Source organism: Geotrypetes seraphini, chromosome 4 (genome assembly GCF_902459505.1).
Source record: "Geotrypetes seraphini chromosome 4, aGeoSer1.1, whole genome shotgun sequence".
NCBI lineage: Eukaryota > Metazoa > Chordata > Amphibia > Gymnophiona > Dermophiidae > Geotrypetes > Geotrypetes seraphini.
The window spans coordinates 23,411,891-23,438,594 of NC_047087.1; the positions used below are offsets into that span (position 1 = coordinate 23,411,891).

At 43.7% G+C, this 26,704-nt stretch overlaps 1 protein-coding gene across 3 annotated transcripts in view; it reads right to left on the bottom strand.

Moving 5' to 3' along the window:
* Positions 1-2,308: 2,308 nt before the first annotated feature.
* The window catches only part of CDYL2 (chromodomain Y like 2), a 79,935-nt gene continuing 55,539 nt past the window's right edge, over positions 2,309-26,704 (bottom strand). For all 3 annotated transcript variants that reach the window (XM_033940117.1, XM_033940115.1, XM_033940116.1), the window contains 4 exons: positions 21,790-21,962; positions 15,875-16,085; positions 9,986-10,129; positions 2,309-3,208 (listed from right to left, as the gene is read on the bottom strand). In XM_033940117.1, the coding sequence (XP_033796008.1) occupies positions 3,050-3,208; positions 9,986-10,129; positions 15,875-16,085; positions 21,790-21,962 (687 nt within the window). In that variant the 3' untranslated portion in view covers positions 2,309-3,049. The remainder of the gene's footprint in view (positions 3,209-9,985; positions 10,130-15,874; positions 16,086-21,789; positions 21,963-26,704) is intronic.

Consider the following 26,704-nt stretch of genomic DNA (forward strand, 5'->3'; position numbering starts at 1 on the left):
TTATGTTTGTAATCAATTACTAAATCCCATTGGGTAAACCAAATAAAAAACATTGTTGTTGTGGGTCCGCAAGCAAGCTGAAGAGGTAACTGCAGAGTTTGAGCAAGATAATATTCCCCTGACGCAGCCTTATTGTGAAACATACGAGTACTGTGTATTTCGTAGTACTGTGCTGGGTGTTATGTGGCAGAACGGACATTTATAGCGGCAGAAGGCAAGATTAAGGTAAGTTATTTTTGCATAAAAAAGATTATAGTATCAAATGAGGGCAGATTTTTGCATTATGAAAAAAGAAAAATTGAACTATGGGACTTATGGAAAGTGAAGTGAGTACTGCAGGAGCGTTTGCTAACTTGCTATCTTGAATATTCACGTCCTGAAGACCCACGTTATGTATGTAGTTCACCCAATGGGATTTAGTAGTTGATTTCTGCATGAGTTTCAATCTGGGTTTTGAGTAGATTTGTAGGCGTAGGCTCAAGTTCAACAACGCTAGGTTTTTCTTAGCGCCCAACTGTTGGCATTTGGGCATAGGAATGGCAGTATTTTCTATAGCACCCCTACCCTGCCTCCTTCTGAGTTGTACGCTAGGGGATTTAGGTGTGAAGGGTTCTAAAATCGTGTGCAGGAAGATGAACATGCAAAACCTAATTACTGCCAATTAACTGCAATAATTTATTGTTGACATCAATGTTAATGGCTTATTAGTTACTTAATTTAGACATGCATATATAGATTCTAGGGGTAAGTCCATATTCTAACACGGCTTGGTAAAACAGCTTCTTTGACTTGTGCCGATGTGTTAACAATCAAGCAAAACTTGGTAGGTTGCTAAGAATAAGGTTTCGTGAGGTCTCGAGCAATTATGAGCAAGACCAGCTTGGATTTAACTCCCAAAGAGTGGGAGAGGGGAATGGCACCGTTTTCCTGCACAGCAAACATCTCTTCTTGCCTGTGAGTTGAACTATCTGGCGATTTTAAACTGGGGGAATAAAAGGAATGAGCTCTGCATGCTGGCAAACCAAAAACGAAAAAGTTCAAATTGATTTAAGAAGAAAATCACAGTGTAAATGCAAAAGTTGCTCTTCTCTAGATGGATGTGTAAGTTGGGCAGTTGTTAAGAACATAAGAAGTTGCCTCCACTGGGTCAGACCAGAGGTCCATCGTGCCCAGCGGTCCGCTCCCGCGGCGGCCCATCAGGTCCATGACCTGTGAAGTGGTCACTGACTATTCCTATATCCTACCTCTACTTCTATCTGTACCCCTCAATCCCCTTTTCTTTTAGGAATCTATCTAGACCCTCCTTGAACCCCTGTAGCGTGCTCTGGCCTATCACAGCCTCCAAACCTTCTTTGAAACCATTTAATGTGTTCCTGTCTACCACAGCCTCTGGAAGCGCGTTCCATGTGTCCACCACCCTCTGAGTGAAAAAGAACTTCCTAGCATTTGTTCTAAACCTGTCCTTTTTCAATTTCTCCGAGTGCCCCCTTGTACTTGTGGCTCTCCACAGCCTGAAGAATTTGTCCCTGTCTACCTTCTCTATGCCCTTCATGATTTTGAAGGTTTCTATCATGTCTCCTCTAAGTCTCCGCTTTTCCAGGGAGAATAGCCCCAGCATCTCCAATCTGTCAGCGTATGGGAAGTTTTCCATACCTTTATGTTATGTTATGTTTGTGAAACAGGTCGTCATGCTGAACATCACCCTTTGCATTTATACTGTGATTTCTTTCTCAAGATAAAGCACAAAAGGAAACGTTCACATTGACTTAACACATGTGAGTTGTTGATATTATTGAATTTTCATTGCCTGGACCGATGACAATAATTGTGGTGAGTTGCTTGTAACCAACAGCATTGGTTATAAGTGTGTGGCTCCCCCATTTCAAGGTCTTGTTTCACTGATATTTTCAAACTTTTGCATTCTTGTAGGGTTAACTTTTTGAAAATTTCTCTCTTTTTTGGACGTGCCATTATAATATGGGCATCTTTTTAAGCTTCCCACATAGGGCTGTTGTAAAATTACCCCCATAAATCCTAACTAAACCCCCCCCCCCTTTTACAAAAGTGTAGCATGGTTTTTAGCGCCAGCCATGATGGTAACAGCTCCAACACTCATAGGAATTCTTCCGCCCATAAAGTCAGATGCAAAAGGGAAGCTACTGGGAGCAGAGCAAGTAAGCTGTTCGAATGCTTCGGCTAGGTTATTTTAATTTGATTGATGCATGTTAATTCCCACAAACTTACTTTTTGAAGCTAGCATTCTTTTGCTCTACGAGGACCTGCAAAACGGCATTTTTGTAACATTCACAGCAGCTTGGAGGGATTTTAATATTTTCTTTTCAGGTCACAGTAATTGATAAAATGCACAGCGTGGTGAGCACAGATATATCATAAAGTCACTGATGCAAAAATACAGTTAAGAAAACATATATGGAAGCAAATAAATTAGATTCCTTTAGAGTAAAACATTTCTTGTAGTTTTGTACAAAAAGAATCAAAGACAAAACAAGACCAAAAAAAATTCAATACAACAAAAAAAACTTACAAATTTTTCATATAAATTATCAGATGGCCTGGTACACCAGTAAGAAATAATATATTAACAATGTTTTTATGTATTTCAAAAGTGCAATCCCAACATTTTCCCTAAGTTATTACTTCAACCAGAGCATTAAAAGATTATGAGCCACAGGAGCGGGCTGACGTGGGTTTAAAGGACAGAGAGGCCGACTGACCTCATCAGCCCAGGGCAGCGCTTCTCACCACCTGGAATGTACACATCTCACTTCACAAATGTGTAGAAGAGGAAGTGACCAGCAGAACATGTCTACTTCCCAACCTTTTTTTTCTTTTTGTTACAGGAAATCAAAACCAGCCAGAATCAGTTTGGCGACTTCTTCAAAACCCCTTGCCAGGAAACTGGAGGTAGGTGTTGAAACACACCACCATCACTCTTCGCCAATGTGCCAGCCTTCTGCTTCTTTATCAAAGGAAGCGTGAGACTTTTGTGTAGGAAAAAAAATGTCTTTTCTTCTTTAGGGTAATGAATTCAGACTTCATAGATTTTGTCTTGCAGGTAGCTGAATAACGAATCCAGTCCTTTGGAAGAGCTCCACAGCTGTTTTAACATCTGACATTCTTTTTCATTCACATCTTCAAGAACATGTTTCAGGAAGCTTCGCACCAGGCATTTAGATTCCTCCAGTACCTAAAAGAAAAAGAAATCAAACGTTTTACAACTGGAAAAAAAGGGGAGTGTGTGGCGCAGTGGATAAAGCTACAGCCTCTGCACCCTGGGGTTGTGGGTTCAAACCCACGCTGCTCCTTGTGACCCTGGGCAAGTCACTTAATCCCCCCCATTGCCCCGGTTACATTAGATAGATTGTGAGCCCACTGGGACAGATGGGAGAAAATGCTTGAGTACCTGAATAAATTCATGTAAACCGTTCTGAGCTCCCGTGGGAGAACGGTAGAGAAATTTGAATAAACTGACTGAACATTTTCAGCCTCTGATAACCAGAGCTGGTATTGTGACATCATAATGCCTCATTCCACCAATGCCTAAGAGCCAGCCTCATCAGTGATGTCACAATGGCTTGATTGTCCTTTACTTGGCTCACTTTTACTACACTTTGGTTTCTAGAGTGGGACAGTGGTTAAAACTACTCCTTGTGACCCTGGGCAAGTCACATAATCCCCCCATTGCTCCAGGTACATTAAATAGATTGTGAACTCACTGGGACAGACGGGAGAAAATGCTTGAGTACCTTTAATACATTCATGTAAACCGTTCTGAGCTCCCGTGGGAGAACGGTATAGAAAATTGAATAAATAAATAAATAAATTATCAAAAGCTACTTAGGAGACAACAATGTCTCTTAGGATAGTCAAGACTGCTCTTAAAACCTGGCTCTTCATTCAAGCCTATCTAGACCTAGTCTCATAATGGACAACTTTCCTCCGAGTCTAAGTATGGCCTCAGGAAATGCTTACCTTTGCTACTTTTCTCCCCCTTCTTGTGTGTCCTATCGACATTGTTTATGGCAATTATTGCTGTTCTACATCAATTCTCCAGTTCTGTTTTTGACTGGCCACATTTATTATATGATATGAGAATGTTTGAATTCACTGCTAGAAGCCTAAGAAACAAGATGGGAGAAATAGAATATATGGCACTAAGTGAAAGGATAGATATAATAGGCACCTTTGAGACCTGTTGGATGGAAGATAACCCGTGGGACATAATATTGGAGTGGGGTGGGTGAGATTGCAGAGGGAATTGTTAAAGAGGGAATTGAATCGAACAAAATAAACTTTCTGCATGATATAAATAACAGTGCAGAATCTATATGAATAGAAATCTATATGTGTGAAAGGGAAGGAATATACAGATAGGGATATACTATCGTCCCCCAGAACAGAATGAGCAGACAGATGAAGAAATGTTCGGAGGAAAGGCAGGAAAGGGGAGATACGATAGAGACGTTTAAATACCCTCATGGAATAAATGCGCATGAGTCAAGTCTCTTTCATTTGAAAGGAAGCTCTGGAATGAGAGGGCATAGCATGCAGTTAGGAGGCGATAGGCTCCGGAATAATCTAAGGAAATACTTTTTTGCAGAAAGGGTGGTAGATGCATGGAACGGTCTCCCAGAAGAGGTGGTGGAGACAGAGACTGTGTCTGAATTCAAGAAAGCCTGGGATAGGCACGTGGGATCTCTCGGAGAGAGAAAGAGATAATGGTTACTGTGGATGGGCAGACTGGATGGGCCATTTGGCCATTATCTGCCATCATGCTTCTATGTTTACAGAGTATAGGGAAGCTGGCAAATTGGGCAACAGTAAAATAATAGGTGATTTCAATTACCCATAGTAATAAGGCCAGAATAGAATAATGGCTGCTGTGAGTTTCCGTAGTCTCTCGAGACTACGACGGGAACTCCCTACAGCTATTTCCTATGGCAATCTGCACGGAGCAGGAGCGTAGGAAGATAGCTCCTGCTCCGAAAACCCGCTAGACCACCAGGTAAGGCTGGGATGCCGGGGGGAAGACTTAACAATGTTTTTTTTTTTTTCTTTTTCCCCCTCCCCAAAAAATCTCGAATATGTGAAATCGCGATTACCGAAACTGCGAATGGGGAGGGGGAAGTGTATGCACGCAACTGGAGCATAAATGTTAGCGTCTACTTCACAGAATCACCACCAAAGTAGCATTTTATGGGCGTTACCTTACATGCATACGGTTTGTACACATGCAGCTTTTCCTGAACTGAGCAGAGGCGTTCCTGAGGCCATAAAGCACAGTTACTTACCGTAACAGGTGTTATCCAGGGACAGCAGGCAGATATTCTTTACGCATGGGTGACATCACCGACGGAGCCCCGGTACGGACCTTTTTAACTAGAAAGTTCTAGTTGGCTGCACCGCGCATGCGCGAGTGCCTTCCCGCCCGACGGAGGAGTGCGTGGTCCCCAGTTAAGATAAGCCAGCTAAGAAGCCAACCCGGGGAGGAGGGTGGGACGTAAGAATATCTGCCTGCTGTCCCTGGATAACACCTGTTACGGTAAGTAACTGTGCTTTATCCCAGGACAAGCAGGCAGCATATTCTTTACGCATGGGTGACCTCCAAGCTAACAGAGAGGGAGGAGGGATGGTTGGCCATTAGGAGAATAAATTTTGTAACACAGATTGGCCGAAGTGACCATCCCGTCTGGAGAAGGCATCCAGACAGTAGTGAGTAGTGAACGTGTGAACTGAGGACCAAGTGGCAGCCTTGCAGATTTCCTCAATGGGAGTGGAACGGAGGAAAGCCACAGAAGCATCCATAGCTCGGACCCTGTGGGCCGTGACAGCACCTTCCAGTGAGAGACCGGCCCGAGCATAACAGAACGCAATACAGGCAGCAAGCCAGTTGGAAAGCGTCCGTTTAGAGACAGGACGACCCAGACGGTTAGGATCGAAGGTCAGAAAGAGCTGAGGGGACGAGCGATGAGCCCTGGTACGATCAAGGTAGTATGCAAGGGCACGCTTACAATCCAGCGTGTGCAACGCCTGTTCCCCAGGATGAGAATGGGGTTTAGGGAAAAAGACAGGCAACACAATGGACTGGTTGAGGTGAAAAGCCGAGACCACCTTGGGAAGGAATTTAGGATGGGTACGCAGAACCACCTTATCATGGTGAAAAACAGTGAACGGTGGATCGGCGACCAGTGCATGCGTTTCACTAACCCTCCTGGCAGAGGTGATGGCAATGAGGAAAAGCACCTTCCATGTTAGAAGTTTGAGCGAAGTTGTGGCAAGAGGCTCAAAAGGGGGTTTCATGAGGGCTGATAAAACCACATTCAGGTCCCAGACGACAGGAGAAGGCTTCAGAGGTGGTTTGACATTGAAGAGGCCTCTCATGAACCGGGAAACCAGTGGATGAGCCGTGAGAGGTTTTCCGAGGATAGGCTCATGAAATGCAGTGATGGCACTGAGGTGGACTCTGATTGAGGTAGACTTGAGGCCAGCCTCGGACAGAGAGAGCAAATAGTCCAGTACAGTTTCCACTGCTAATGAGGTGGGATCGTGATGATGCAGGAGACACCAAGAGGAGAACCTGGTCCACTTCTGATGGTAACATTGGAGGGTGGCCGGTTTCCTGGAGGCATCCAAAATGCGACGGACAGGCTGAGACAGATTCTCTGGAGAGGTCAGCCCGAGAGAAACCAAGCTGTCAGGTGGAGCGAAGACAGATTGGGGTGCAGTAGAGATTGACGTTGCTGTGTAAGTAGAGTAGGAAACACAGGAAGAGGAATGGGCTCCCTGGAGCTGAGCTGAAGCAGGAGGGAGAACCAGTGTTGGCGAGGCCACCGAGGAACGATGAGAATCATGGTGGCCCTGTCCCTGCGGAGTTTGGATAATGTCCGCAACATCAGAGGTAGTGGAGGAAAGGCATAGAGGAACCGATCCGTCCAGTCGAGCAGGAATGTATCTGGGGTCAGACGATGAGGAGAGAAGAGTCTGGAACAGAACTGGGGCAGCTGATGGTTGTGAGGCGCTGCAAAGAGGTCCACCTGCGGAGTGCCCCAGTGAGCAAAGATGGAGTGGAGTGTTGAAGGGTCCAGCGTCCACTCGTGAGGTTGAAGGATGCAGCTGAGATTGTCGGCCAGGGAGTTCTGTTCGCCCTGGATATAGACAGCCTTGAGGAAGAGATTACGGGCCGTGGCCCAGGTCCAGATGCGTAGAGCCTCCAGACAAAGGAGGCGAGATCCGGTGCCGCCTTGCTTGTTTATGTAGTACATGGCGACTTGATTGTCTGTGCACAGGAGAAGGACCTGAGGGCAGAGAAGATGCTGGAAGGCCTTGAGGGCGTAGAACATGGCTCTGAGTTCCAGAAAATTGATGTGATGTTGACGCTCCTGTGGGGTCCAGAGTCCCTGGGTGCGTAGATCTCCTAGGTGAGCTCCCCACGCATAGGGGGAGGCATCCATGGTGATGATCATGGAGTGAGGGGGTAGATGAAAGAGCAGACCCCTGGAAAGATTTGAGGAGTTCAACCACCATTGAAGAGATTGCTGAAGAGACGATGTCACAGAGATGGGATGAGAAAGAAGATCCGTGGTCTGTGACCATTGGTTGGCGAGAGTCCATTGAGGTGTTCTGAGGTGGAGACGTGCCAGAGGAAGTACATGTACTGTCGAGGCCATGTGACCCAGGAGGACCATCATCTGTCGGGCAGGAATGGAGTGATGCAGGAGCACCTGACGACAGAGGTGGAGTAGGGTCCGCTGACGATCGGAGGGGAGAAATGCCCTCATTAGTGTGGTGTCGAGAACTGCTCCAATGAACTGAAGTCGCTGTGTAGGAAGCAGATGCGACTTGGGGTAGTTGATCTCGTACCCCAGGAGATGGAGGAGAGAGATGGTGTGATGAGTGGCTTGTAGCACAAGCGTCGATGTAGGAGCTTTCACCAACCAATCGTCCAAGTAGGGGAACACCTGGAGGTTGTGAGACCTGAGGAAGGCCGCCACCACAATAAGGCACTTGGTGAACACCCTGGGCGATGAAGCGAGGCCAAAAGGTAGCACTTTGTACTGATAGTGACGGTGCTGTATCTGAAACCGTAGGTAGCGACGTGAAGTCGGATTGATTGGGATGTGAGTGTAGGCCTCTTTGAGGTCCAGGGAACATAGCCAGTCGTGTTGAGAGAGAAGAGGGTACAGCGTGGCAAGGGAGAGCATTCTGAACTTCTCCTTGACCAGACACTTGTTGAGGTCCCTGAGATCGAGGATGGGACGAAGGTCTCCTGTCTTCTTGGGAACCAGGAAGTAGCGGGAGTAGAATCCCTGACCCCTTTGGGCCGGAGGTACCTCTTCGATGGCATTGAGAAGAAGGAGGGATTGGACCTCCCTCAGGAGGAGGGGGGTTTGGGAGGAGAGAAAAGCAGACTCTACGGGAGGATTGTCTGGTGGAAGAGTCTGGAAGTTGAGAGAGTAGCCGTGGCGGATGATGTTGAGGACCCATTGGTCTGATGTGATGACCTCCCAACGGCTGAGGAAGATTTGGAGACGTCCCCCGATTGGTTGAGGAAGAGGCAACGAGGGAGAAAGACTGGCTATGCCCTGGAGAGAGAAGTCAAAAGGGCTGAGAGGGTTTCGAAGTAGGGAGAGGCTTAGCAGGCTGAGTAGATTGAGAACGAGCCTGAGTGTGTTGATGTTGCGGACGGGGCCGCCGAGGTTGTTGTGAAGGCGGATTGAGGGGTCTGGAAAAGAACCTGCGCTGGTACGAGGACTGTGGTCTGTAAGGACGAGCAGGTGGAGCCTTTTTCTTAGGTTTGATAAGGGTGTCCCACCTGGTCTCATGGGCGGAGAGCTTCTGGGTGGTTGAATCTAAGGACTCCCCAAAAAGTTCATCCCCAAGACAGGGAGCGTTGGCTAGGCGGTCTTGGTGGTTGATGTCCAAATCAGATACCCTCAACCAGGCCAGGCGGCGCATGGCAACGGCCATGGCAGATGCACGGGAGGTCAGCTCAAAGGAGTCATAAATAGAGCGCACCATAAATTTTCGCAGTTGAAGGAGGCTGGAAATTTGCTGTTGGAAGAGCGGGACTTTGCGCTCTGGGATGTATTTTTGAAGGGCGGACAGTTGTTGCACCAGGTGTTTCATGTAAAATGAGAAATGAAATGTGTAATTGTTCGCCCTGTTGGCCAGCATAGCGTTTTGATAAAGGCGCTTGCCAAACTTGTCCATCGTTTTGCCCTCTCTGCCAGGAGGGGTGGAGGCATAAACACTGGAGCCCTGAGTTTTCTTCAAGGTAGACTCAACTAGGAGAAACTCATGAGGTAGCTGAGGTTTGTCAAAACCTGGGATCGGGATGACCCTGTAAAGGCTATCCAGCTTACGGGGAGCCCCAGGAACGGTGAGTGGGTTCTCCCAGTTCTTATTAAAAAAAATTTTATTTTTTTTTTGAAAAATAAAATAAGAGAAAAACCCGAAGGGCAAGGGAGAAAAATAGAGAGAAAAAATGCGAGCGGGAAGGCAAAAAGGTGGATTCAACGGTTGTTGAGAATACACGCGTCTTCTTCGCTCCGCAGAAACGAAGAAACTGGGGACCACGCACTCCTCCGTCGGGCGGGAAGGCACTCGCGCATGCGTGGTGCGGCCAACTAGAACTTTCTAGTTAAAAAGGTCCGTACCGGGGCTCCGTCGGTGACGTCACCCATGCGTAAAGAATATGCTGCCTGCTTGTCCTGGGATAATTGGCATTTCTGAACAGATTTTTGAAATCAAGCACAGATGCAAAAAAAAAAAAAAAAAGCAATTCTAAAAATGTGATCAAGCCGAAGAGCAGGTGCTAATGTAAGGTACATACATTCCCTGGGGCAATTTCCAAAGCAGAAGTGCGGGTGCCCTTTTGTTCTGAAAGTTCACCGGACAAAGCACGCACCTGCTATCTCCACGTGAGCGCTCAGGTGTAAAGTTTCCCCCTTAAGGATGATCTTACCACTGCACTGCACGACGCCATCTCTTTAACTCGGAGCATCACTTCTTGACTAAATGTTGTTGGCCAGAATACCTGTGACACGAGCCCTCTGCTGCAGGCTTCCTGGGCAGTAAGCTTTCGGCCGCAAAACAACATTTCATTTGCCTACAAAAGAAAGAGCTCATTCTAGCCATTTTATAAGTTGAGGGGAGCCTTTTATGGGTAGAAAGAAATGATCACAATGCCTTTGAACAGAAACAGAAAATGGCCTATCCAGTCTACTCATCCATATCACCTACTCATGAAATTACATAAACATATCTTATCACATACATAGCAACATAGTAAATGACGGCAGATAAAGACCTGAATGGTCCATCCAGTTGGCCCAAACATTTAAAATGTTCTTTTTCTTATATATTTCTGGGCCAGAAACCCAGAGCTCTGCCTGGTATTGTGCATTTACTGGAGTCTCCGTCAAAGCTCACTCCTGCTCATCTAAACCATCCCAGTCCATCCTCAACTGAATGGCCATATACGAGACACAGGCCAAGCAACCCAGTACTAGCCTTAGTTCTTCAATATATACCATTATTTTCTGATTAGAGATCCTCTGTGTTCATCCCATGCTTTTTTGAACTCTGCCACCGTGTTCTTCTCCACCACCTCCCTTGGGAGTGCATTCCAGGCATCAACCACAAGAAGAATTTCCTAACATTACTCTTGAGTCTTTCACCCCTCAACCTCATATTATGCTTTCTGGTTTTACCATTTTTCTTTCTCTGGAAAAGATTTTGTTCTACGTTAATACCTTTCAAGTATTTGAATATTTGAATCATATTTCCCCTGTGTTAAGAAAACCCCCCCAACTATATAAAGCTTGTTTTCTGCATACATTTGTCAAAATTATGATCACTTTTAATAAAATGTAGGATATATAATCCTGCTTTTTACTAAGCTGCAGTAATAACTGGCATTTCCCACACATCAAGGCCATTTTTACTGTAATGGAAAATGGCTGATTTTCCATTTTCCTAATAAATAATAATAATAGTTTATTTATATACCGCAAAGCCGTGAAGTTTTATGCAGTTTATATAATTTAAAATACATTTAAAATACAATAAAAGCAGAAGAAAATTAGAGAGTAAAAAACCAATAACTAAAAACCCTAAAAATCTAATAATTACATAATATAAAATTTTTAATTAACGGCCATGTGCTAATATTCCATATGAAAGAAATCCTCTTACTCACAAGTTTTCCCCAAAAAGTTTTTCAGACCTCAGTGAATATCCTCAGAGGACTCAAATTTATCCAACGGAGCTTCAGTATGCCAATATCTTCATAATTCCATACTCAACAATTGCAGCATTAACTATTCAAGGATGTTTTGCCCAACGCGAGTTGTTGCTACTTCAAAAGACTAAAATGGATCAAGATTGTTTAACGTATTTTGCCATTTTCTACAATTTCTAAATATTTGTGCAATCGATTAGAAGCTATCTAGCTTCATCCAATATTTGATGTATCTCCCGTGACAGTGTTTCAGAGGAATAAGCATAGTGGGATAATTATTGCAACATCATTGATACATGGCAGTTGAGAAGGATCGAGAGAACACAGGTCATGTTGTCTGTGGTCACTGCCAATGGTATAAAATGGCTTTGCTTGGTTCCAGTTGGACTATCAATCTGGTAGATGTACTGGATCCAAATTGTTGACCTCCTGTACTAGTACCCAAGTGGTATACATTATATAATACTATGCCGTTGTAATCTAGTGTATGTGGTGAGAAGTAGTCAACCAATACGTTATCTGTTGACAGAACATAACTCAAGAATTATTACAAATAATTTGCAAGCTCTGTTGGTTCAACATTGGTTGAACAGTTCTCGTACAGTAACTAATATAAGGTGGAAAGTTATTGATCAGATAAAAGTAGGTGGGAGATTGCTTAATTACAGAGAACAGCAGTGGATCTATCCGTTCTCAATGCTGAGGCTGAATGGATGTCATTGGTTTGAAATCTCTGCTCTGTGATTGGCTAATTTAAGATCATGTGATGAAGATGATATGCAAGAAACAAACCGCACCATCTTAGAGAGTAAAGATGCTGAGATGACTGGCATGTAATTCAAAGGTAGGAAAATTTTGAGCAACTATGGCCCTCATTTTACAAAGGCGCACTAAGGGTTTTAGCGTGCGCTAAATCAACGTGTGCGATAATAATAATAATAATAATTTTATTTCTTATATACCGCTATACCATAAGTTCAAAGCAGTTTACAACAAATTACATACAATGAAATAACTGCTAACACGACCATAGGATAACATGCATGCGTTTAGCGCGTGCTATAAAGCTTAGCGCACCTTTGTAAAAGAGGGGGTATGGCAATGTACTATCTTTTTTGTACGACTTGCAAGAGTATTACTTGGATAAAGGCTGAATTATTGATACTATTTTATTGGGGGATATTCCTTGATACAGCCAATTTTGGTGAAATGTGATATCCCTAGCCTATGATGGAAGAATACTAAAAAGATGAATATGATTTTATCAAATAAATGAATGTTTAATGCTGCAGTTGTTGAGTATGAACTTATGAAGAGATTAGCACACTGAAGCTCAGCATGCCTATATAGTCTTGTGCTAATATTGCCATTAGTATATGGCCAATAACAAAAATTAGTGCATGGGCCCTTGCTGCTACCCATGTTGTAGGCAGTAAAGGCTCACGAGTTAATCCTGCGGTAATGTGGCTGCACTTACTGCTCTGTCACGCCCACTTTCCAGCTCCCGGACAAGTCCTCTCCGAGAAACGTTCAGAGATATTTCTTTAGTGTGTGGTTTGCGAATGCACTTTGTGATTTTACTGGAGGATGCTTCAGCATGTCCCGCAGTAAACCCCCCAATTCTAAAGTTAGGCACCTACATCGGCATACTTAAGCACTTTAGGCGTCTAACTTAATTAATAGTCTAACTCAGTGGTCTCAAACTCAAACCCTTTGCGGGGCCACATTTTGGGATTTGTAGGTACTTGGAGGGCCTCAGAAAAAAATAGTTAAAGTCTTATTAAAGAAATGACAATTTTGCATGAGGTAAAACTCTTTATAGTTTATAAATCTTTCCTTTTGGCCAAGTCTTAATAATATTATAATTTATAGCTAAAGAGACATATGATCAAGAAACTGTTTTATTTTACTTTTGTGATTATGATAAACATACCGAGGGCCTCAAAATAGTACCTGGTGGGCTGCGAGTTTGAGAACACTTCTATAGGCCACGGCTCTTTACACCTGCATTGTGATGTCATAGAACTTTATGGTTATAGAAACATAGTAACATGATGGCCATCCACAGCATCCACTATCTCCTCCTCTCCCTATTGGCTAAGGCTCTTAACATTTGCATCTCCTCTTCCTATAGGCCAGTGGTCTCCAACTCAAAGCCTTTGCAGGGCCACATTTTGGATTTGTAGGTACTTGGAGGGCCTCAGAAAAAAATTGTTAATGTCTTATTAAAGAAATGACAATATTGCATGAGGTAAAACTCTTTATAGTTTATAAATCTTTCCTTTTGGCTAAGTGTTAATAATGACATTGTAATTTATAGCTAAAGAGACATATGATCAAGAAACTCTTTTATTTTAATTTTGTGATTATGATAAACATACCGAGGGCCTCAAAATAGTACCTGGTGGGTCACATGTGGCCCCTGGGCCGCGGGTTTGAGACCACTGCTCTATATCATCACTCAACACCTCTTAAGTGGAGTTAATTGAAAGTTAGGCCCATATTCTCTAAATGGCGCCTTAACTTAGGCACCTAAGTCCGAAATGCTGTTTAAAATGATACTTAAAAGGAATTTCAAGGCGACTACTGACGCCTAAGAAAAATGGCACTGAAATCGTCTCTGGAGGTACCTACCGGCGTCTAACACCGCTGTAGGCATGGCTAATGCTGGAAGTGGCGTTAGGTGCCGGTAAGCACTTCTGGAGGCGTGATTCACGTCAAAGGTCAGCACCAGAAATGTAGGCCTTGAAAACCCTGGCCTACGTTTCTGGCACCTACCTTTGCCAGAGGCGCGACTCTCTAAAAGGTGCCGTCGCGTGATTCTTACTTGATGGGCAGCCGCTTTTAAGGCAGTGTGGCAACTGGGCACACTGGACGGACCGTTCAGGTCTTTATCTGCTGTTATTTACTATGGGCTCCTTCTATTAAGCCGCGTTAGCGTTTTTAGTGTGGGCGGCAATTTAGCACGCGCTATTCGGCGCGTTAAAGCCCTAATGCGGCTTAAAAAGGAGCGCTATGTTATGTTAATATTACTTTTTAGCTCTGAAATTTATAACATCCCCTTTTGTTTCTTGTTAAGTTGTACTTTCTATTTTTATTATATTTGTGGTTATATAAAATAAATATGATTATGATTAATATCACATATATTGCCTATTTTTCTTCTCTGTCAATAACACGCCAGAAAATATATGCCTTCCACCAGATAATGGGCAAAACATTTCCATAACACCTTCTTTCAAAACATTTTAAGCAATACATTCTGAAGGAATAATTCATGCCTGAAGTTACCTACTTTCAGTTGATATTAGATGTTTAAATCAGATCTTATTAAAAAAAAAGGGAGGGGAGGAACACCACAAAGTATAAACCTGCCTCAGTGCCCGCAAATCAATTTTTAATTTATCTAGAAAGTGAATTCCAAAGGCCGCTGCTAAGAACACCCTGCCAGTATCATCTCAAAACATTCTAGCTCTTCTTCTGATTAAAAATGTAACATAGATCTGTGCGGCTCTCTATATCCGACTTCTGTGGCTGCTGGATTTGATTTCTCAGCAGGTGCTGCTGCACTGATATTCTGTTATTGTCTTCTGACTTGAAAAAAAAAAAAGAACCTTATTCATGAGATCTCAAAATAATGTTAACATCTTTCTAAACTAATCTAATCTTTGGTTTATATACCGGGTCATCTTCCAGTGGAGCTCGACGACTAAGTTCAAATATAATTAAGACTAGAGTACATAGCAGAAAACGTAAGAGAAGGAAGAACTAATTAAAAACTAAAGAACCTATGAAAAGCATAGGAAAAATAACTGTAATATTATCACTTCGTTGAGGCTGTAGTTAAACCATTTAAAAACTGCGAGAACAACAAAGTTTTCAGGAATTTACGAAATAATTGCAGCTGGCCTCAAGTTTCAAGTTTATTAAGATTTTGATTTACACGCAATATCAAATATTTTCAATGCGTATTACAAAAATTAAAATTTGGGGAAATAAATTATTTAAACAATAGACATAAAGACATATCCACAGACAATAAAAAATACATAAGGATTACTAGGATAAAATTACATTTGTTTAAAAAAAAAAAAAACAAAAAACCTTTTTTAGGGAAGAACAACATCAGGAAAGGTAGGGAAGAAAAGGGAAAAAAAAGCCTAATGGAGTCAGGAAGTTCATTCCAGATCTCTACAAACTTGAAAACAAAAGATCGACTGAGCTTCCCAGCAGATTTAATTCCCTTAAAGGAAGGGAAGGCTAATGTATATCTTTGTGTGTTTCTCAAATGGCAAAGTCTAAGGGTATTCCAACATAAGGGGACAAAAGGATCAAATATTCCATAGAGAAGCTTGAAGATTATGCATGCACATTTAAACTGAATCCTATAGCGAACTGTGAGCCAATGAAGCTTTATCAACAAAGGGGAAACATGATCATTCTTTCGTTTCCCAGAAATGAACTTAGCTGCAGTATTCTGTATTAACTGAAGTCTTTGTAGACTGCTCTGCTTAATGCCCAGATAACATTTCTAACTTGAAGTATAAATGCACACATTTGATTCTTGGTTAAGAACATCTAGAGAGACATTCTAGAGATAAAAACCCTTACCAGAGCAACCCCCAGGATCTGGGGAAACGTGTATGATGAGCAGCCAGCTGGAGTAAGTCGGATCGTTGCGTAGGGTGTCTGGAACCAGGCCTTTTCACTTGCCCACACAATGTCGCACAGTGGCAAAATAGATGCTCCCAGGCCAAGAGCGGGGCCGTTGATAGCAACCACAATCGGCTTTTTAAACTGAATAAAGGCCTTTACAAAATCCCTAAAAGAAAAAAAAAAAAAAGGAATCTTAACAATAACCGAATCTGAACTACGGCTAATCTAATCTAGTATTTATGAGTCGCTCTATACCTGACTAGGTTCAAGGCGACGAACAAGTCTAAGGATATACAACTCTTTGAAAATAAGAGGGCTAAAGGCCCACTTTTTTGAAACTACTTTTAACCCTTTCAGGACCAAGGGACATATTTGTCCCATAACTTTAAAATCCTATAAATTTTGATTGGGATAGTCTACAGTTCTAAATTTGATATGTACGGATTCCATAGGATACTGCCTTTATGTAAACAAACTGGTTCCGACATTCATTCATTAGCGTCGTTGCCAGATTGACGAGAAGATTCACTTGCCACACTGTCCATAAGCCAGAAGTTTGATTTTTAAAAAAAAAAAATAATGACATTTCACAAAAAAAAATCAATTTTTTGGCATCTGCAAGCCCTTTTTACCATAAAAATGTCGTCAAAACCACAAAAATTGGCCTACGATCCTTATGGTCCTGAAAGGGTTAACTCTTAACTCCCACTCACTGCTGTCAGGTACCTAGACTCACTATAATCTCCTCAACCCTGAAATGTCCCGTCTAAATTAGATTGTAAGCTCTTCTGAGCAGGGACTGTCTATTGTGTGTTAGAATGTACAGCGCTGCGTACACCTTTCAGCGCTATAGACATAATAAATAGTAGTAGTAGATAAGAGGAGAGGCAGATAGCTCTATAAAATAAATGCGTGGAATATGAGACCTTCATTGTAGTTACAACTATGTTAGGAAGTAAAATATGCTGTAGTTAATTTGCAGATCCATTTCAAAACTAGGTTTTACTAAGCTGCATTAGGCGCCAACATGTGGTGGTGGTGGTGGTAATGGTACTGATATAGGTGCCTAAGCAGCTTAAAATGGCAACCCTGGGACGCACTCAGGCATCCTATGGTAACTTCCAAATTAAGAACATAAGAATAGCCTTACTGGGTCAGACCAGTGGTCCATCAAGCCCAGTAGCCCGTTCTCACGGTGGCCATTCCAGGTCCCTAGTATCTGGCCAAAACCCAAAGAGCAGGAACATTCCAGCATCTCAAAGAATACCAAGATTCCGGAACCCCAATGAGAGCAACATTCCAGAGCTGAGATTGTGATGTCATAATGCCTCAGAGCCAACCTCATCAGTGATGTTACAATGGCTTGATTGCCCTATACTTGGCACACATAAGAACAGCCAAACTGGGTCAGACCAATGGTCCATCTAGCCCATGGTGGCCAATCCGGGTCACTAGTACCCTAACTGTATGCAAAAAAAATATTTTACATTTTTTGAGGGTGTGTTAGGGGAGCAAAGAGAAGGCACTTCCTGTGTGAATTGGTCACCACAGTTATGTTACCACGATAGCGATGTTGCCACAGTAAACCCACTGAAGTCCATTCAATTCCGATGGGCTTTGGTACATTTGTGCAGCAGCATCGCTACCGTGGCTTTGTAAAAGGGGACCTAACTGGTTAGTGTAGGAATATCGAGTGAGCCCTTAGGGACCATTAGAATCTGTAATGGGCACCTATTACATGTCAATCACACTTAGGCACCCATTATAGAATCGCGCTCAGCGGTGCCTAAAAGCTTAGGCGTCTGATATGTAGGCCAGGGTTTTAAAGGGCTACATTTTAGTCATCTAAGTCTCTTACAGAATTCTGCCTAGTAATGCCTCCAACCCCTAAACACGCCTACTTTGGTGTTAGGCATTACTAGACGGCTGTTTGTAGCATTGCGCCTAAGAAGATAAACGCCTATCTCCCAATTCAATTTTATTTTTTTCAGTTATGAGCTTGTTAAATCGCATTATTGAAGCCTATTTATTAATTAAGTTAGGCACCTAACTTTTGACACCTTTTAGATAATTTCCCCCCTTACTGTCTACAAAATGAACGGCAGTAAGGGTTCGAGGGCAACATTAACGCATGGGAAGTCCAAGGTAACAAAACAACCAGACGATTCAAATTGGAAATCAAGAGATTTAAAATCTTCAAGTCATCGAAAAATGCTTATGGCACAGATCTAGGGACCCGACACAGCCGTGTTTCAGCAAAACATCGCCTGCATTAGGAGTCATAAGATTCTAAGGATGTATCACTGGATGATGAGTGAATAGCCAGACCAGTCTTTAGTGCAGATGTCAGCAAAACCGTCACAGTGTAGAAACAATGCCATCGAATCTTCGTTCTGAAAATTCCTTAAACAAGTTTAAAACACTCCTTAAGACATTCCTCTTTAAAGATGCTTATCAAAATTCCAATTGAGTCCCCAAATAAAAACGGGACAACAAAAACGCTTCCAGGAAACGACACCCCATTTTTTCCTCTTGTTTTATCCTCCTCTCCTCCCCTGATTTTATCTTCATTTATACAATGTAATTTAAAAACTTTCCCTTCCTTTTTCTTCCCTTTTGTCTCATACCCTTCGTAATCAAGTCTTTGTTTCGAACTTATCCCCCCCCCCATTTTGATTATTTTTTCTTTTTTATATATAACTTTTTAATCATTTTTCTTTTTTTATTATTGTAAACGACCGGATACTTGTGATGGTCGGTATATCAAAATATTAATAAACTTGAAACTTAGGGTTCCTTTTACAAAGCCGCGCTAGGGCCTTAACGCGCGGAATAGCGCGCGCTAATCCGGTCCGTGCGATAAAACCGCTAGCCCGGCTTTGTAAAAGGCGCCCTTAATAAACCTGAACACGCGATGCCGTTGTTTCCTTTAAGAGTCTAGTGCTTCCGCTGAAACAGCTGTTCAAATGCTGAATTACATTACATTACATTAATGACTTCTATTCCGCCTGTACCTTGCAGTTCTTTAGCGGATTGCATCAAAAAGATAACTGGACATTTCCAGGAAGAGGAATACAATTAAAGATGTTGGGCCTAATACATCAAAACGATAGCTGGACGTTTTCAGGAAGAGGAGTACAATTAAAGGCGTTAGGTCTAAAACAATTTTGAAGGGAGGATACTAAGAGGGAGAGAGAGGGTGAAAAGAATGGGGGTTAGGACATTTGGATGAATTTCTTGAATAGTATGGTTTACACACTGTGGCGATTTCACTCAAATCTGCATTGTAGACCGCTTGGATCCCAAAATACTTAGTGCACTTTCTTCTCTTCCGCCTGCTCCAGCCAGTTCCTTATAATGGGCAGAGAGGGGCCTGGAGCCTGCTATTTGTGTCTATCTACCTACTGTTGCCTATGATCGTGGATAGCTGTAGCCAACTGCAATTTTTGACATATTCCCGTATGTAGTAAAAAAAAAAAAACAACAACCTAAGCAGCTTATCTAATTTAGAAGGATGCCAGGGTGCATAGGGAGAGGAATAGCCAGTAGGAAAAAAAGAGGTATTGACGCCCCTGTATAAACAAGGAATGGTGAGCCGGTGGCCAAGTGCATGCAGCAGAAACATTCTGAGGGCTCATTTTCCTAAGGTGCAGTAGCCGATTTATCTTGCGCTAAACGCTAACGCGTCCTTAGAATATAACGAGCACGTTAGCATTTAGTGCGCGCTAAATCGGTAAAAGCCCCCTTGGTTTGTCTTATCTTCTTTTTCCCCTGATTTTCAGTTGGTTCTTTGCTATTTTTTTTTTTTTTTTAATTTTTTTAACACATATTAAAACTGTTTAGGCGCACTTGGGCCTGATTCTATAAATGGTGCCTAACTGCGCCTAACTTCTAGGCACTGGGCAGCGCCTTTTACAGAATCATGCCTAGTGGCACCTAAGCAGACTTAGGCATCGGTAGGCATCCGAGATGTAGATGTCGGTATATTAGGCCAGGTTTTACCTCAGATGCCTAGCAGTGCCTAAGTCTAACATGCCTACTTTTCAGGTATGTTCATGGTTTGTTTGTTTTTTATTGATGTAAACCGTTTAGATTTTTGGAAGCAATAAAAAGTTTCAAATAAATAAATAAGTCAGCCATTTTGGCCTGCCACAGATGTCCAGTGGTAGCTTTGGTGCCACTAAAACCCCCGACACTTCCTTTATGCCTCGGACTGTGGCTTTAGCTGACAGAAGCCGTTCTCTACATAGCTCAGCTTCTATTATATAAAGAGAAATGATTAGAGAGTCACTAACCCCACCTTTTACAAAACTCTATGAGTGTCGGCAGCAGTGCCAAGCATTCAGCGTACCGGCCTGTGCTAAAAACCGATTTTGCTGTTTTGTAAAAGTGTTTCTGGGGAGCTAAATGTAGACGTTAGAGGAAGAGTCATAGTTACAGAAAAGTGCTTTAATGTACTCTCTTATAAAATTATAATCAAATTTTCATTCTAGCAATATGCATTGGGTTTTAAACATTATTATATTTATATCTGAGCAGATTATATTTCCAACACAAGGCTATCTGCTGTTTATATTGAAATCCCTTATAACGATGATGAGTACAGACAGGAAAAGACTGAAAGCTAAAAAAAAAATGTTAGAAGAATCCACCAATCATTTACGCATAAATCAAGACTGCAAGAAAAATTCTGAAATGAGGTGCTCTACTCTTGATAACAGAGGGAGGAAGGAACCCCATGCCTTTTAACGAGATAATTTTATGATGCATTTTCTCAGCATGTTTTATACACTGAAAAAGGCTCTTTCAAAAATTTCCTCTAAATACACATGCAGATAAAATTACACGTACATATGGTGGTGGTGGGGGGGGGAGGGATTGGGACTTGTATACTGCCTTTTTGTAGTTATATAACCACACTCAAAGTGGTTTACATACAGGTGCTTCAAGTATTTTCCCTGTCTGTCCTGGTGGGTTCACAATCTATCTAATGTACCTGCAGCAATGGGGGGGGGATTAAACGACTTGCCCAGGGTCACAAGGAGCAGTGTGGGATTCAAACCCACAACCTCAGGGTGCTGAGGCTGTAGCTCTAACCACTGCGCCACACTCGCCTCCTTTAGGCATTCGCAGGGGCATATTTTGGACAGAGCTGAGGCACAGTTGCGATATAGGTGGATAGTTTATAGAAGTCATCTATACATAGAATGGGCGTAAATTTGTGCATGACCATTTGCGCGCTACAGGGGCTAATTGTAGCGGTGTCAGGTCAAAAGCGCGCCCAGACAATTGAGCGTAGCGCGCGCCGCCGCACCGCTCTAAATTACAGTTTTTAGGGCTCCGACGGGGGGGGGGGCATGTGGGAGGAACCCCCCCACTTTACTTAATAGACATCGTGCCGCGTTGTGGGGGCGTTGTGGGGTTGTAACCCCCCCATTTTACTGAAACTTCACTTTTTCCCTGTTTTTAGGGAAAAAGTTCAGTTTACAGTAAAATGTGGAGGGTTACAACCCCCCCCAAACCCCCCATAACGCCAGCGCGATGTCTATTAAGTAAACTGGGGGGGGGTTCCCCCAACAAACCCCCCCGTCGGAGCCCCTAAAAACTGTAATTTAGAGCGGCGCGGCGGCGCGCGCTGCGCTCAATTGTCGGCGCGCGCTTTTGTCTTTCGCGCCGTTGTCTATGAACCAATTGTAGCAGCCTATTTTACATGCGATTTGTTTGGACATTTCATATAGACACCTTATTACGATATTACCCCCCTACTTGCATGCCAGCTGTCAAGCTCAAGTTCAACGCATTTACGGCGAGCGTAAATCCAGATTTCATAGTTCAGAGTCGCAGTCCAGAAATATGGAAGCTCACGTCACCTTATGGCTTCTGCGATCCTGGCACTTTCCTTTCTCCTGTCGCTAGACAGGCTGCCAATTAAATAGGAGTAATCTAGGCCACTGCAGAAGACGCTTCCCACGGCACTGAGGAGCAGGAGCTTGCTATCATCGGCTGAAGCACTGCACAGCGCTCTCCGGACTTCCTTCATGATCTGTCAAAGAAACGGAAGAAACAATACTATGAGAACATACGGGATGCCGACTTTCCAAACAAATGGCCAAAGAACTGCCTGGTACTGGCTTGGCCATTCCTCATCCGTTGGTCCATTTTCCACCTGGCTCTCATTAATCGGCTCTGACGTGAGGAAGGCAGTGCCGGGCCTAGTGTCCTGTCATGCTTTGCTCACGTTTTAAGATAATTAGGGCATCAAGCTCCTCTAGTCTAATCAGGGGTCGGCTCAAGGCAATCTGCTGCCTGACACAACAAATGAGATGGCCAACCCCTCCCCACACCCCCAAAGCGCCAGAACTAGAATCAGAATGTAAGGCAGTTGGGAGTCACAGAAGCCAGTAAACTGACAGGAATCAAACAACTACGCTTATTACAAAATTATGAAAGGAAACATTCTTTTTCTTTGTTAATTGTGCAGTGGGGGCTGCCAGGGGAAGCCCGAACAGCTGAGTGGGGCTGGGGAAGGCCCGAAGAAGCCTCCTGCCGCTCAGCTGTTCAGGAAAGGAAGCATTTTTTTTTTAATGAGCACAGATGTGCGTGTGTTACACATGCACAATACCTGTCCCCATTTTAAAAAAAGTTGTGCCAGGCCCCCCCTGATGACAGTTGGATCCTCCACCCCCGAAGACACCCCCGCGGGGGCCCCTCAATGACAGCCGCAAACCCCGATGACAGCCGCTGACAGCTTCCGCAAGATGAGTCACTCCCCCAAGATGACAGCCACCTCCCCAAGATAACAGCCATTCTCCCAATGATAGCAACGGCTCATTCCCTCCTGCCTCAGCAATCCAGCCTTTTGTAGTGCATCCGGGCCATCTGGACCACCCACATACATAAACACACTCCCCCCCCCTACATGAAAGCCATCTCCCACCACCCCACCAAGTACTCAAAAGAAGACTCTAGTGGGCTGGGGGGAGTCAGCTCAGAATCCCCCTCCAGCTCAAGCACACACCCCAAACTCCCTCCTCCCCCGCACCTCATCATAGAATCCAGCAAGAGGGATGCCTACTCCCTCCTGACGACAGGCCAGCCTCTTCAAAATTGCAGGCCTTCCCCTTCCCAGTGCATTTTGGGATGCACTGGGTAGGGCCTAAGACTTTGATTGGCGTGGAGAGCCAACGCTCCTCCCATGGTGGGGGGCCTTAGGCACCTTGGCCAATTAGGGCCTTAGGCCCCCTTCCCAGTGGGAGGGACCTTAGCTATGTAGGCCAATTAGAATCTTAGGTCACACCCAGTGCATCCCAGGATGCACTAGAAAGGGGAAAGCTCTCCATTTTTAAGAGGTGGGCCTGCTGGCAGGAGGGAGTGGACATCCCTCTTGCTGGATTCTATGATGAGTTAAGGGGGTTGGGGTGGAGGGTGCTTGAGCTGGAGGGGGGGTTCTGAGCTGACTCTCACCAGAACACAAGGGCCTTCTTTTGGGTACTTGTTGGTGGGGTGGTTGGAGGGGGCCTTCATGTTGGGGAGGAGTGGGGTGGGGGTGGGGATTCAGGTGGCCCAGATGCACTACAAAGGCCAGATTGCTGAGACAGGAGGGAGTGGACATCTCTTCTGTCTCTCTGATTTTTCAAGGGCCATTGTCGTCATTGGGGGGAAGGTGGCCATTGTCATTGGGGAGTGCAGTGGCTGTCATCGGGGGGCCTGCGGTTGTCATCGGGGAGAGACTGTCATTGGGGGGCCAGCAGGACTTTTTTTTTTAATGGGGACAAATATTGTGTGTGCATAACACATGCACAACATCTGTGCTCATTAAAAAAAAAAAAAAAAGAAAAGAAAAAATATGGCAGACCTGTTGATAACACCTGTCAGTTTTTTAGTTTCATTTGAGGTAATCGCTAAATTTAGTGCATGGCAAAGCGATGTTTTGGCATCGATTGGTGGGCTAGATTTAATATTAATGACCTCACTGTAATACTAATGAGGTTGTTTGCATGGCAGAGTCAGGGAATGTACGAACACGTGGAAAAGCACGCGGTGAGCCACTGTGTACATCGGGTCAGCAAATTAAGTTGTTGCTAAACCAGTCAAACTGGTTTAGCGACAATCGTTACACGACTGGAGAGTTTAGTGCATCTGGGCCTTTGTCCGTTGCTTCCTCTTCTGTCGCCCCCACAAATGAACTAACCTTAGAATGCGCTTTCCCCCCCCCCCCCCCAGGATTTGTATGGTTTGAAATTGCCCTTGTGTTATTTTTGTATCTGCGAGTTGTCAACAACAGTTTCATATTACTAAACGGATTAATCTTTGTTATCGTTTTGGCAAGATTTCTCACCGTTGAACCTAGCGCCATGAACTTGAGTTTAACGTCGAGCGGGTTTAAATCCAGCCTGAAAACTTAACTTGACAGTCCCTCAAAAAGAGTACCGCAGTCTGAGCTTTTTTAGTTCTAACACCGTAGCTTAGCAAATGATGGCAGAAGATGACTTGTTCAACATGGCATGCAGAGGCCATATCCACTACTCTGTGAAGGTTACATTCATTCCTGATTCAACACTGGTTGACAATTTGCCATCAAGACAACCACATATAAATCATTAAATATGATGCCGTCTTGGAGCAATTCATGTTTAACAAGTTTTAGTAGCTTGCTAAATTTCAACATTAGGATGTCTTCTCGCCACCCTTGAGGTGCACATTGCTCTCACTGATAACATATGATATTAATGTAATATACAATACATGGATTTGATCGACATCTGTCATTTGCTACTTATGACATGTAGACAATAGAAATTTTTGTGGGAGTGGCCTTGGCTCCCAACTACTGGAGATGCTGGATCTTTATTTGCCTGTTGTCATTTATGGGACACAGACCATCAGGTAATGAATGCACAAGGACTCCCTGAAGAAAAGCTAAGGCTGCCTCAGGAGTGTGGCAAGAGAGGAACCAGAGAGCTTGGAGCTCCTGACCGCTGTGATGGGAGCGACAATCATGGCAGGAAAGGAAGAAGAGCCGTCAGGGGAAATTTTGAAAGTCCCTGTCCCACATGCACAATTAAATGCACAATTAAAAAAAAAAAAAATGTTTCCTGTCCCGAACAGCTGAGCGGTAGGAGGTTGCTTCGGGGCTTCCCCTGCCCCACTCACTCAGTTTGGGCTTCCCATGTGTGAAAGTCACTTTTTCAGCAATTGGTGGGGGCGGGATTATGGCCGACCCCCGTGAAACTCATTTGCATGCAAAGTCAGTTACGCATCAGTCGCCGTTTTAAAGCCGGACAAGGGATCGGCCCACAGCATCCAGCTCGATTTTTGTGACCATTTTATAGCATCTAGGCCAATTGAGCCATTCAGGTCGTGCATCTTCACGTAGGTAAATAAGCCTTTAACAATCGCCATCTTTCTACCAGCATAAAGGGTACTAATGTGCCTTTCTTCTCAATTTTGTCCCCTCTCATATACTGACAGATTGAAAAAACTGGGGCTGTTCTCCCTGGAGAAGCGGAGACTTAGGGGAGACATGATAGAAACCTTCAAGATCCTGAAAGGCATAGAAAAAGTAGACAGGGACAGATTTTTCAAATTATGGGGAACCACAAGTACAAGGGGGCACTCGGAGAAATTAAAAGGGGACAGGTTTAGAACAAACGCCAGGAAGTTATTTTTCACCCAGAGGGTGGTGGATACATGGAATGCGCTTCCGGAGGCTGTGATAGGCAGGAGCACGTTACAGGGCTTCAAAGAAGGTTTGGATAGGTTCCTAGAGGACAAAGGGATTGAGGGGTACAGATAGGAGTAGAGGTAGGTTATAGGGATAGGAGTAAGAGGTAAGTTATAGAAATAGGCAGGGACCACTGCTCAGGCAATAGGCCTGATGGACCGCCGTGGGAGTGGACCGCTGGGCGAGATGGACCTCTGGTCTGCCTCAGCGGAGGCAACTTCTTATGTTCTTATCTCTCACCACAGAAGAGAGAGATTTTGCTTTAATCATAACCACATTAAAAAGTGCCAGGCGGTATTTGTTTTCAGTGCACCATAAGTGTGACCACCAACCGCAGGTTTCTAAAACCTATAGATTCTTTTCAGCGTTGATGTGGTAGGATGGAGCTTCATTCACTGTATATAGTGCTTATTAACCGCATAACCAGACGTTCAACGCGGTTTACAAAAAGTAATAAAAGTAAACATGTTACATAGAATAAGATAATTAATTAAGCAGTCAAATATTTAGAAAAAATATAGGTCAGTTGTTTTCTGAAGTGTCCACAGGAATGGGTAGTAAGCAACAATATTGGGAATTCGTTGTCATGAAGAGCTGCCTGAGATGCCAAAGTATGATTGAGAAATTTCTTACTCCTACAGCCCTGGAAGGATGGAAAATTAAACAAAGGATGAATTCTTCTACTAAGTCTGTATGATGCTAAAGTGAATCTATTGACTAAGTAAGAAGGGGCTGTACCATAAACAGCCTTATAACAGAAACAACCCAATTTAAACAATACCCAGGCTTCCATTGTCAGCCTAAACTAAATCTTAGGTTTGTATACCGCATCATCTCCACATTCGTAGAGCTCGGCACGGTTTACAGGAGATGGGATGGAAAGGAACTACAATGAAGGGTTAGAGGTCCAAGTATGAAGAGTTTTAGAGGGCTTAGAATGCCGGAGATGGAATAAGTATCAGAGTTTTGAGAATAGCCAGGTCTTCATCCAATGCAATTCCCAGTAAAAGGGTGTAGCATGATCAAATTTCTTCAGGCCATAAATCATTCTGACCGCTGTA